The 13,375-nt window shown below is 52.1% G+C and overlaps 1 protein-coding gene across 3 annotated transcripts in view; it reads right to left on the bottom strand.

Annotated features, from left to right (window-relative positions):
* Window positions 1-108: 108 nt before the first annotated feature.
* The window catches only part of radil2a (Ras association and DIL domains 2a), a 30,044-nt gene continuing 16,777 nt past the window's right edge, over window positions 109-13,375 (bottom strand). For all 3 annotated transcript variants that reach the window (XM_030349836.1, XM_030349837.1, XM_030349838.1), the window contains exons 11-16: window positions 13,006-13,150; window positions 12,351-12,526; window positions 11,987-12,269; window positions 8,883-9,010; window positions 7,480-7,619; window positions 109-1,642 (exon numbers count right to left, since the gene is read on the bottom strand). In XM_030349836.1, coding sequence (XP_030205696.1) covers window positions 1,540-1,642; window positions 7,480-7,619; window positions 8,883-9,010; window positions 11,987-12,269; window positions 12,351-12,526; window positions 13,006-13,150 — 975 coding nt within the window. In that variant the 3' untranslated portion in view covers window positions 109-1,539. The remainder of the gene's footprint in view (window positions 1,643-7,479; window positions 7,620-8,882; window positions 9,011-11,986; window positions 12,270-12,350; window positions 12,527-13,005; window positions 13,151-13,375) is intronic.

The following is a 13,375-nucleotide window of genomic DNA, read 5'->3' as shown; positions in this document are numbered from 1 at the left end:
CCCCACCGACGAGCCTGTAAACACTCCTGTTCTGCTCGTAAAGTGCCGTGTGTGAACATCTGTGTTGGGGAAGGTGAGAAACGTGAGGAAGAACGACAACAAACCAAATTTGGAATGAGCTCCAAAGACAGAATTTATTCAGTATGTTTAAAAAAATAATACACTATGGAGCGATATAAATATTACAAAATGGAAAGATAATGACAGACTTCACGATGACAGAGTATGGCGTTAAACCGCTTGTTACAGATAAATACAGTCCAATATTTCGGCCTTTCTTGGATATTAAAGGGTCCAACGGGTTTCTTGCTTGGCTTTGGCTGCTGTAGACGCTTTGTTTAAACATCCATGTGTCTGTGATGGTTCTGATGGCCTCGAGGCTCATCAGGTATCAGGCTAACAGTATTTTAACAAATACTTAGAATAGGCCTTCATTTCCATCCATAGAAGCGCTTCAAATAACCGCATCCATACACGAGTTGTAGGGTTAACCCTAACCCCAACTCTTAAACTAATCGTCACGGTGCATGCCCAGTTTACTCTCCCAGGTTCAGATGTTTCTATTCCAGTCGTTTGATTGGCTGAGGGCTGTTCTCCTGTGGAACCAGACACCTCCAGGATTTAGGGTTAGGGTTAACCCTAACCCTAACCGTCCAGGATTTACACTCTTTCAGTTTACACTCCCTTCTTGTCTTTCAGTCACTGCTTTGTTCTTTTAAAATCATTCTACAAACTCTCTCCCAAAAAGGACAGCTCATGAGTCTTCATATGCTGTCCTGGACACTTCAGAAGGTATTTAGAAACACGTCTAAAGATTGATCGGCTCCCACTTCCAATTAAATAGAAATATCTTTGGCAGATATATTTGGTGATTGTACTGTGTGTGTGCGTTTGTGTTTGTGTCTCTCTCCATAGATAGGTCAGGGGTCAGATCAGGTTGTGACAACAGGCCAGACTGGGTTTAGGGTTAGGAAGCCCAGCGCTCGGCTCGTCAGGAGGCCTTTGATTTCCCGGCCGGACGCGCGCCTAGGGACTTGGTTTGAGTACCCCCCGGCCGCCTGCTCTGCGGTTCAGTCTTTGGTTCAGTGGTTCACTCCTCAGGGGCCCTAACACAGAGGCGTGTGTTCCATACCCAGTCAGCTTCATGGAAAACATACAATACAGTGAAAGGGTTAGGGTTAGGTTAGGGTTACCCTTAGCCTAACCCTACCCAGTCAGCTTCATGGAAAACATACAATACAGGGAAAAGCTTCCAGGAAAACAGAGCTGAGGACCTCAGGCGAACCACCGTCCTCCCTCCCTCCCTCCCTTTGTTCCTTCCTTCCCAGCTGCTGAGATCTTCTCCTCCTTCTCTCCTTCTGGGATGATATCGGAGTGAGGAGTAGGAGAACATCTGACAGCGGCCGTGGAGCCTTTGGGAGTGGGCCGTGCTGCAGAGACCCCCACTCACTCCTCTGCTGGGTCCAAGAACACTTGAGGGTGAGCAGAACAAGCACCACCACCACCACCACCAGCACCACCACCTCGTGGTCCCAGCCCTCAGCACTTGGTGATCATGGTGTCCTCGCTGGACCTCCTGGAGTGGTCGGTGGCCACCAGCAATCTGAGGTTGTTTCCTGCTGACCGGATGCGCTCCCTGCCACTGGGGGAGGGGGGGAGGGAGGGAGAAAGAAAGAGAACCAATAAACGAATGAGAGGAACACTAAAGTTTGCTAAAAGACATGAAAACGTATTTTGTACTCAATGACACCCAATCCCAGCATGCATCTGTGAGATCAAACCCATTGTATATAATAGGGTGGGATATATTTATATACATTAGTGCTGTCAAGCGATTATGATATTTAATCGCGATTAATGTCATAGTTAACTCGCGATTAATCACAAAAAAAATATATATTCTAAATATCCCTTGATTTCGTGCTGCTAGCCTTTTGGTGAGATCAGAGAGTGTTGAGAAGGACAGTAATAAAATATATTTGGTAAGATGGTAAGAAGAGAGACCCGCAATGAATTGAAACCGGTCCACTTGACATCGGGTAGGTGCATGACAGTGGTAGGCCTACCGTAAAACTTCAATAGCCCAGGCTAATATTTGTTTCAACTTTCGAACAAATCTCTTGCTCAGCAAAGATGGGAAATACTATAACATTTATTATTTAAACCAGTATGAATATTCCTACCGTACGTAGGCCTATAAACATTACCAGGCTATCAATAATGCCCCCACACACACACACACACACACACACACACACACACACACACACACACACACACACACACACACACACACACACACACACACACACACACACACACACACACACACACACACACGTCGGCGAAGTGGTAATCGGGAGAATTCCCGGTGGGCCGTTAAGGTTTCGGGGTTGTCGGGCTGATTACTGCGGGATAACAATATCGCGTTTATAAAAGTTCCTTGCAGCGCCGTCCGGCAGCCTGAGCTGTGCAACCGCAACCTCTCACAAAACGCCCCGTCCACACGAAGCCGATTTCATGGCGAAACCGCAAAGGTCTTGTACGGTTCAGCCTTCCGTCCACACGAAGCCGGCGAATCCGCTGACCGAAACCGCAAACTTCGGAAACCACCCTCGGAGGTGGTTTCAAATCTACCCGGTTTCGTTTTGGATTCGTGTGGACGCCTGAAACCAACTGAAACCGTAAACCATGACGTCATCGCCCCACCCCTCGACCCTCTAGCCAATGACTGTTAAGCTCGCGGAGTCTCACCCTTTATGCGCATGCTCGCCTCTTCTTCTTATTTATTTTCCTTCTGGATTGCTGTAGCAGAAGCAGCGCCCCTTATGGGCCTGGAATGTGTACTACAGCGTTTCTACAGATCTACCCGGTTTCGCTTGACTCCGTCTTTACGGAGATACTCCGAAACCGGATAGATCGAAACCGTAACGGTTTCGGCTTCGTGTGGACGGGGCCTCAGTCAACAAAACAGCCGCAACAACTGTCAACGTCGCAACCAAGTCGATTTTGTCTAGAGGGGAGTAACTGAGCGGCCCCTCCTGAAGTGGTACAGCCCAGGTGGGCCTTGAACTGCGATTGGTCAGAAAGACGTAACAGCTAATGACAACATTGAACTCTTGTGCAGGCTTGAACAGAGTGACACACAAACATACACACACTTTTAAGGAGTTTTTCACCCGCTCCGTATCCTTGCTTGCCCCAACAAGTTTGTGCGGCAGGCTTGTTGTTTTGTTTCCGGTGCAGCTAGATCCGGTATGGTGTTGTAGTTTTTCTAACGTAACGTAGTTGTTGCTAGACAGCAAGTGAAAAATAGACAACTGAAGAACGACAACGCCAAGCGAAAAGAGCGTTAATCGCGCGATAAAAAAATCAACGCTGTTCAGATTAGTTTGCGTTAACGCCGTTAATAATGCGTTAAACTGACAGCACTAATATACATATATAAATATACACAGGGTGCGATTTGCCGGTGGGGATGTTGGGGATTATCCCCCCCTCTGGTTTACACGTCCTACCCTCTGCTGAATTATTTTTATCCTCGGTGGGGATAAAAATTATCCCCCCCACCCAAAGTATTTCACCATTGCATCGTAATAATTAACAACCAAAATACACAGGGTCCGTCTTCATTTTGATTGTGCTGTGATTTTGATCTACTGGGAGCGAGTCAGAGGCGTCGCGCTCGCAGAAAGCAGTTTTATTTTGAAGACCAACCGGATTTACTTGCGTTTCTATGGTTTCAAAAGTCAACTTCCTGTCCCCGCCGAAACAAAAGTTTAAACCAAATGGACGAAAAATGAAAAGAATACAGAGCAGCATATCTTCATATTTGAAAGAGCTTGAGTCTGCGGCTTTTGATTTGGGCATCCAGGCTCGTAGGATTGGGAGAGTGTTTGATGTGCGCTGGCTGTCCTAATCCTGCACGTCATTGACAGCTCTCTGGTGCCCCTTTCACACCGCCGCAAAATCGGGGCCAGTTCGGAGCTAGGGCCAGGGCTTTGGTTTCACACCACCAAAGAACCGGCTCCGGGCCCTAAAAACCGGTTCAACTCTGGCCCCGCTAGAGCTGGGCTGGAACTAGAACCGCTTTTACGCCGGGGGCAGGGGGCGGAGTTATCCGTACCTTCATAAACAGGAAGACCAACGAAGACCAGCATTTTTTAAAACACCGAAGTAAACAATGGACGTGAATCCGTGTATGGTTCTTTTTAGTTTTTTCTGATTTTGTTTTAAATCGGAATATTCAAAGAACGAACCATACACGGATTGAATCAAAGACGAAATTGTTGTTGTGTTTGAAACTGGCGCCTAGCCTGACGCTTGATCATTGTGTGGTGGTTCAACGCGTCAACGCGCCAACGCAGCCAGATGAGTCCATGTCCATGCAAATGAACGGAGCGTTCCCTCTTCGTCATAACTATCAAACCAAACATCCTTCACATTCACCGAGCGAACATTATGAAAGTAAAATGCACATTTCTCGCTAAAAATGTTTCCATAAACGCATTTAATGGCGTAACTATGTTACTATTTCCACCCAGAATAAAGAAAGATGTCGGCCGTATGCTTCTGTCCAAGCTCACTAGCGGAGACGTTTGCAGTGACGTCATGACGTTGCTCACGCCGGCTCCATGGCTGGCTCTGGCCGGTGTGAAACCAACCGGTTCTTAACTGGGGTAAGGCTGGAACCAGTTTGGAACTGGCCCTAGCACCAGCCCGGAACTGGCTCTCGGTTCTTTTTGGTGTGAAAGCGGCATGGGAGAGCTATCCAGCCTTCCCGGCCCGCAGATTTGCAGAGATGTGGTTGAAGCAGGGTCACCACGCTGCTATCGATCCGCCAACAGGAAAGCAAAAAAAAGAGGCTGAAGTGCGTCATCAGAGCGGACTGTTTTCGTAGTCTGACCTATAGTCTACCCGATTAACCCATAAAAAAAAAAAACGTCTTGACAGCACATTGTGGAATTTCATATTTTCTGTTGAACTGATATCGGGGGAAAAAAATATATATATTTTTTATTTGGCGCATTTAAAAACAATATTAGCTACGAGAAAATATTTCTGCAAATGCAGTGGTTAAGTTCACGCTCAAAATAGGCCTACCGCCTACGTTATGAAGCCTAAGTGTAAGGTTTAGATACACAAAGTCACAAGATCAACTGTTTTCATAAGTTTTCACACTGTTGTGTGGTTATTTTTCCTGAATAAAATGTTTCTCAAAATTATCCCCCCCTCTGGTTTTTTCATATATACATATATAATGTCAATATACAATATCTCTCAACATAGAGTAGGGCCATCTGACAGCTCTTCAGAGCTCTATCAGATCAGTGACAACTGAAGATCTCCGTTCCAGCTCCTCTGGTTTTGTACATTAGAGCTAACCCTAACCCAACCCTCCCATCAGCCCTGAAGAGCCCCAGAGGGGTCGCTCTGCTGACCGAGGGGAGAGTAGAAACCCAGTAGATGATTCTCCAGCAATCACTTTATCTCAGGTAGAGACATAACGATTATTATATTATGATTGCATCGCCTTCACCGGCTCACCAGCTTCAGCAAGAGACTCAAGACTCAGTTGTTCAGAGTTCACCCTAACCCTAACCCTACCCCCACACCCCAACCTCAGCCCCACACCCCTCTTATGAACTGAATGCATGTCAGGGTTTTTTCTAAACAAGGGAACAGGGGCGCTGCGCCCCGATACTCCCGGCGTGCGCCATCCTACCGAAATGCCGACTGAACCTGTCAGACTTGGATCTGTACTTACATGCTGCTGTACAACATACACTATTTCTCAAAACGATCTTTTCTCCGCGAAAATATCCCAACACCACCACCTGACAATGTGTCTGATCCTCAAATAACTTATAATTACTCCAAAAATATTCCGATCCGAATTGGAGTTTCCCAGACCGAGTCGACATGCTAACGTTAAAGTTATTAGCAGCAAGCTAGCTAGCTACTATGTATTTGAATGGGTTTTTGGTCTAGGCGCTAAGATGCTAAGCAAGTATACAAGACCATTCCAGTTCTCTCTGCACAAAGCGGTTTCAATGAACGACAGAAATAAACAAATGCTGAGTGTTGATCAAGAGTTTTGCGAGAGCAAAACGAACAGTCGAACAGTCGAACAGGGTTCCCTGTTACCAGGGAACCCGTAGCAGGGAACTAAATGGCAGCTGCACGGCCGAATTAGCCCAATACAAGTGTAGTAACCCAGAGAACCAGCTACAACATAGTTTTCATCCAAACGAGCCGTCTTTAGCGAACGGTGAATTGCATTGGCTTCTACGAGCAGTCGGCTTTCAGCCGCGAGCTTAGGGACCGTCTGCAAAGTGCAAAACTGAATTGCATTGGCTTCTACGAGCAGTCGGCTTTCAGCCGCGAGGTTAGGGACCGTCTGCAAAGTGCAAAACTGAAAACAACAACAATAGTAACATTTCTATAGCGTCGCCATTATTGACTCTAGAGCCCCAAAACTTGTTCCATAGAGGCATGGCACAGGAGGTCTACCATGACTAACGCTACCCTGAACCACCTCCTCAGGATCAGTATTGAGGGGCCTGCAATTGATCAATTTGATTTTGACAAGGCAGTGAGCCGTTGGGGCAGTCTCAGGAACAGACGGCTGCTGTTGTGATTTGTCCTACTTAATAAAAGTTTAGCCAATATTTTTGAAATTTGTCGTGTTTATTTACAGGGTAAAGTTGTACAAGTCTACCAAAAGTTGATAGTATTTTAGTTTTTCAGGATGACCACAACAGCTAGAATTTTTCTCTAAGATAGCCTGAGAATGTACCATTTAATCATTATTTTTTCAAAGGCTTCGCGCGGTGGAAGAGGGAGACCCCCCTTCCACACCATCCCCCGCCTCGGCCGCGTTGCTCCCTCGGCTTTGCGCAGGGGTCTGCTCCCTGCTACTTCTTTTTTCTAGAAAAACCCCTGCACGTTGTACATCATGGCACTTAAAATAGTACTTAGCATCGTGTAGCGTCTTATCCTAGCTATTTCGGGCTAACCTAGCGATTGTAAGTGCTTGGCACTTGTTCCTATGAACATCCCTACTGTAGGCCTACCTGCCCGGGATTAGTGCTTACGTTGTTCCGGTTTGGAAAAAATATAGAAAACCTTTCCGCAAATGAGATCTTTGTAAACACAACATACACACATTGATATCAAATCAGTTCAGTCATACTGACACTCATCACTGACACAGACAATCCACACACACTCACCACACAGACACTCACCACAGACACACATATAATCCACACAGACACTCACCACACAGACACTCACCACACAGACACTCACCACACACACACTCATCACAGACACTCACCACACAGACACCCCACGAGGCATTAGGGGCTCTGGGGGTTAGGGGCTCTGGGGGTTAGGGGCTCTGGGGGTTAGGGGCTCTGGGGGTTAGGGGCTCTGGGGGTCAGGGCTCTGGGCTGTGGGGTGTGGGGGACTCACGTGGGGTACTCCATGCCCACCAGACTGACGCCGTTGACAGCCAGGATTCGGTGTCCGGGCCGGAGCTTCAGACAGCGGGCCGCTGGGGAGCCCGGGACCACCGACTTCACGTAGACCCCGCTGGACCTCAGAGGGGTTCTCTGCACAGGAACACAACGGAGAGCTCAACGTCCAGACCCCCACAGTCTGGTGGAGGACCCTAACATCCAGACCCATTAGGAGAGCTGACCCGGGACCAGGGACAGCCACTCTGGAGAGGATGGATCTATTCATTTCACTGATAAACGGACATCGTTTCCACACGTAAACAGGGTTAATACTACAGCGAGGACCAAGGTCTCAGCATGGGGTCACTCCGTCCCTTCAGTGATTAGACTGTTGTGTCTGGAACCTGGCCACACCTTAATGCTCCTGCTGAGAGTCTAATCTGATTAGCCCACGCGCCAAACACTTCTCTGTACACCGCCTGCTCCGAGTCCTGCGACAGCAACTGGTACAAACTAGTGAGTGAGTGAGTGAGGAGGCAATGGTTGCGTGAGTGAGTGATCGGGTGAGTGAACAGGTCAATGAGTGAGTGAGTGAACAGGTCAATGAGTGAGTGAGTGAACAGGTCAATGAGTGAGTGAGTGAACGGGTCAATGAGTGAGTGAGTGATCGGGTGAGTGAGTGAGTGAGTGAACAGGTCAATGAGTGAGTGAGTGAACAGGTCAATGAGCGAGTGAGTGAGTGAGTGAGTGAGTGAACAGGTCAGTCGGTGAGTGAGTGAGTGAACAGGTCAATGAGCGAGTGAGTGAGTGAGTGAGTGAGTGAGTGAGTGAGTGAGTGAGTGAGTGAACAGGTCAATGAGCGAGTGAGTGAGTGAGTGAGTGAGTGAGTGAGTGAGTGAGTGAGTGAGTGAACAGGTCAGTCGGTGAGTGAGTGAGTGAACAGGTCAATGAGTGAGTGAGTGAACAGGTCAATGAGCGAGCGAGTGAGTGAGTGAGTGAGTGAGTGAGTGAGTGAGTGAGTGAGTGAGTGAACAGGTCAATGAGCGAGTGAGTGAGTGAGTGAGTGAGTGAGTGAGTGAGTGAGTGAGTGAACAGGTCAGTCGGTGAGTGAGTGAGTGAACAGGTCAATGAGTGAGTGAGTGAACAGGTCAATGAGCGAGTGAGTGAGTGAGTGAGTGAGCGAGTGAGTGAGTGAGTGAGTGAGTGAACAGGTCAGTCGGTGAGTGAGTGAGTGAACAGGTCAATGAGTGAGTGAGTGAACAGGTCAATGAGCGAGTGAGTGAGTGAGTGAGTGAGCGAGTGAGTGAGTGAGTGAACAGGTCAGTCGGTGAGTGAGTGGAGTGTACAGGTCAGTGGGTGAGTGAGTGAGTGATCAGGATGAGTGAGTGAGTAATTGGGTGAGTGAGTGATCCTTACCAGTCCGTCCACCAGAGCCATGCCCAGACCATGTGGGCCTCGGTTGAGCTCCACGGTGAACACCTCATCTTCATCCTCTTCATCTTCATCATTCTCCGTGTGGTCCGACTCCTCCATCACGCCTACACCTGCCCAGGAGGAGGAGGAAGGGTGGAGAACCTCAGAAGGAGAACGACGCTCATCAGACCCTACCCCTACCCCTAACGCTCATCAGAGCTCCGTGGGAGCTGGGGGGTCCTGAGGCCGGTCCACACTGGTATGTCCCGTCACATCACCCCCGCCTGCAGCATGCAACAGTAACGCTCCCAGCCTGCTCCCCCGCCTCCCCAGGGCCCCCCCCCCCTTCACTCACATGCAGCCCGTCTGCCCCCCCCCCTCCCGGGACCCCCGTGCAGAACAATGCCGATCAGGATTCCATGCGGCCGTCCGACTGTGAACTCCCATGACGGCTGCTGACCGCCTCCCTGACGCACCACCGCCCCGCTGGCCGGATTAAGGGATCAGCCGCGGACCGGGACCACTGCCGGGGGGGCAGCCTCGCTGGACCAGCCTCGCTGGGACCTCACTGGACCAGCCTCGCTGGACCAGCCTCACTGGGACCTCACTGGACCAGCCTCGCTGGACCAGCCTCGCTGGACCAGCCTCGCTGGGACCTCACTGGACCAGCCTCGCTGGACCAACCTCACTGGGACCTCACTGGACCAGCCTCGCTGGACCAGCCTCGCTGGACCAGCCTCGCTGGGACCTCACTGGACCAGCCTCGCTGGACCAGCCTCACTGGGACCTCACTGGACCAGCCTCGCTGGACCAGCCTCGCTGGACCAGCCTCGCTGGACCAGCCTCGCTGGGACCTCACTGGACCAGCCTCGCTGGACCAGCCTCACTGGGACCTCACTGGACCAGCCTCGCTGGACCAGCCTCGCTGGACCAGCCTCGCTGGGACCTCACTGGACCAGCCTCGCTGGACCAGCCTCACTGGGACCTCACTGGACCAGCCTCACTGGGACCTCACTGGACCAGCCTCGCTGGACCAGCCTCGCTGGGACCTCACTGGACCAGCCTCGCTGGACCAGCCTCGCTGGGACCTCACTGGACCAGCCTCGCTGGACCAACCTCACTGGGACCTCACTGGACCAGCCTCGCTGGACCAGCCTCGCTGGGACCTCACTGGACCAGCCTCGCTGGACCAGCCTCGCTGGGACCTCACTGGACCAGCCTCGCTGGACCAGCCTCGCTGGACCAGCCTCGCTGGGACCTCACTGGACCAGCCTCGCTGGACCAGCCTCGCTGGACCAGCCTGGCTGGACCAGCCTCGCTGGACCAGCCTCACTTGACCAGCCTCACTGGACCAGCCTCACTGGACCAGCCTCACTGGACCAGCCTCGCTGGGACCTCACTGGACCAGCCTCGCTGGGACCTCACTGGGACCAGCCTCACTGGGACCTCACTGGGACCAGCCTCACTGGGACCTCACTGGGACCAGCCTCACTGGACCAGCCTCACTGGGACCTCACTGGGACCAGCCTCACTGGGACCAGCCTCACTGGGACCTCACTGGGACCAGCCTCACTGGGACCTCACTGGACCAGCCTCACTGGACCAGCCTCACTGGGACCTCACTGGACCAGCCTCACTGGGACCTCACTGGACCAGCCTCACTGGGACCTCACTGGGACCTCACTGGACCAGCCTCACCGGGTTAGGGTTAGGGTCTCCTAACCCTAACCCTAACCTAAGGGTTAGCCTCACCATTAACAACCCCATCATCACCAACCCCCCCATCCTCAATCCTCAACCACCATCATTAATCCCAGTGTTAATCCCAGTGTTATCTGACCTCCACAACATCATCTAATGAAGACCGCAGAGGCTGCATTCCCTTGAGTGCTGCTGTACTTCAGAGCTGCTGGAGAGGACAGCGATGGAGGCGCCTTAAAGCCTCCAGTAATCTGCTTCCCGGGGTAAGGGCGGCCAGACCAGACCGGCTTAGTGTTTTACGGCCAGCAGGTGAGGAGCAGGTCTGAGTTATCTCCTCTGTCCTCTGCATCTCTAAACCCTCTCTGCTCCTGCGACCGAACTGCCGCTCTGACTTTAGACTGAGACGCCATACAGCGGGGTCCTAGTTAGGTAGGGTGAGGGTTAAGGTAGGGTAGGGTTAGGCTAACCCTACCCTACCTTAACCCTAACCCTAGTGAGTTAGGCTTAGGGTAAAGGTAGGGTAGGGTTAGGCTAACCCTATCCCTTCATCTAAATACTAGGGAACCCAACTCAGAGGGGATTAAGACATCAATTGTTTTAAAACAAGTCAAATTGGTACTTCACGATGACCAAGTCCGTTTTCAGAGAGCAGGTCATCTGACCTAAAGCGCCCCCACACACACACACTAATTCCTGCAATCTCTACCAGCATTCCGCTACCTCACTTCTGGTGACCTCATCCCAGAGGCCTCCAATAACAACAGAAGCTGGAGAGGAAACGGGCTAGGAGAACACACACCCAGAGAGCGAGAGCGAGAGCGAGAGCGACTACTGTCAAGACCAGAGAGAGAGAGAGGGTTATATACCAACAGAACGAGTTGCAGCGAGAGACGGAGGGAGATTTATATCTTCTGAGTCTGTGTGCTCACAAGGTCATCATAGGTGCTGCAGATGCAAGAGCTGTGATTGGAGGGTGCTAAGTTAGGAATGCAACAATCATCCGATTGGTTCAGCGAATCCCTCTTGTCTGTTGTCTCTTGCCTGGTACACTGGCCCCTCAAGCCTTCAAGCAGCCCATGAAGGCTTGAGGGGCCGGTGTACCAGACTGTTCTCAGGCAGCCCATGAAGGCTGGAGGGGCTGGGGTTTCATATCTCTCTCCAGGACCGCTGGCTGTACTTCCGTACCCGTCTCATGTGTGTGTGTGTGTGTGTGTGTGTGTGTGTGTGTGTGTGTGTGTGTGTGTGTGTGTGTGTGTGTGTGTGTGTGTGTGTGTGTGTGTGTGTGTGTGTGTGTGTGTGTGTGAGTGAGTGAGTGAGAGAGAGAGATCCCCTTGAACTCTGCTCGAGTCCTACACCCAGGACCCCTCTGGGGGACCCCTCTGGGGGCCCCCGGGCGCTCCGCCCACCTGCGGTCGGCCGGGTCGGCCCCGGCCGGAGCTCCGGGTCCTGGGGCGTGTTGGGGGGCGTCAGCAGGCAGGAGGGGTCCAGGGCCAGGCCCTTGTGGCAGCCCAGGCCGGCCCCGCCCGGCAGCCCGTCCTGCAGCTCCAGGCTCCGCAGCTTCTGGGTCAGCCGCGCCTCGCCGCCGCTCAGCTCCCCGCGGGGGTCCGCCCCGCCTGGGGGGGGCCTCTCCGCCCGGGAGGGGGGGTCAGGCGTGGTGACATCCTGTTGGTCCTCCTCTTGTCGGGTCTCCTGAGGTCAACCAATCACAGAAGAGAAGGTTTAAGGCTCCGCCTCCAGACGGCGCGCCGAGGGGTCCTGGGGGGTCTCTACCTGCCGTGTGGGAGGGCCCGAGGCCCGGGTCTCAGAGGGCCCCTGGAGGAGGTCCTGCAGGCGCTGGAGCTGCAGGAAGAGGCCCTGCTCCAGAGGGGGCCCTCCCAGCTCCAGGTGGAAGGACCCGCTGGGCAGGACCAGGGGGGGGTGGTCCTCAAAACTCTCCAATATGTCAGCTGAGAGAGAGAGAGAGAGAGAGAGAGAGAGAGAGAGAGAGAGAGAGAGAGAGAGAGAGAGAGAGAGAGAGAGAGAGAGAGAGAGAGAGAGAGAGAGAGAGAGAGAGAGAGAGAGAGAGAGAGAGAGAAAGACAAAGAGGAGAGAGAGAGACAGAGACACAGAGACACAGAGACAGAGAGACAGAGAGACAGAGAGAGAGAGAGAGAGACGGAGGTTATTTGACGTCTCACTCCATGACCTCCTCTCATGCTCCAGATGTTTCTGTGCCTGGGCCCCTGGGGGGGGGGGGGGGGGGCTGCAGCTGCTCCCCCAACTCCAATGAAGGAGGGAAAGGTCATTTGAAAATTAGTCCAAAATTACTAATTTTCATCCTTCAGTCGCAGGCCTCAGTAAGGCCCATTTTTTTTTTTTTTATTCAATAATTATAAATGTATATATATTGATGCATATATTGTGTGTACTCGACACACACACACACCCGTCCTGAGCGCGTCCCCGGCCTCGTCGGGGGGGGGGCTCCAGCCGGGAGGGGGGGGCCTCCCTGAGTTGTACTCCCTCAGCATGTGGTGCAGCTGGGCGGGGTTCAGGGCGGAGAACTCCCCCCGCAGAGAGCTCCAGGAGGCCTGCAACACACACACACACACACACACACACACACACACACACACACACACACACACACACACACACACACACACACACACACACACACACACACACACACACACACACACACACACACACACACACACACAGTGTGAGAGCTGGAGGAAGGACAGCTCTGCTCTTCAGTTCCTGAGAACCAGAGCCAGCTTCACGTGTTCTCAGCGTCGGTTCCCACGGACTAA

This window comes from Gadus morhua, unplaced genomic scaffold, assembly GCF_902167405.1.
Source record: "Gadus morhua unplaced genomic scaffold, gadMor3.0, whole genome shotgun sequence".
In the NCBI taxonomy this organism is placed as follows: Eukaryota; Metazoa; Chordata; class Actinopteri; order Gadiformes; family Gadidae; genus Gadus; species Gadus morhua.
Note: the sequence above shows the minus strand (reverse complement) of the source record. Positions and strands in the feature narration are given on the sequence as shown.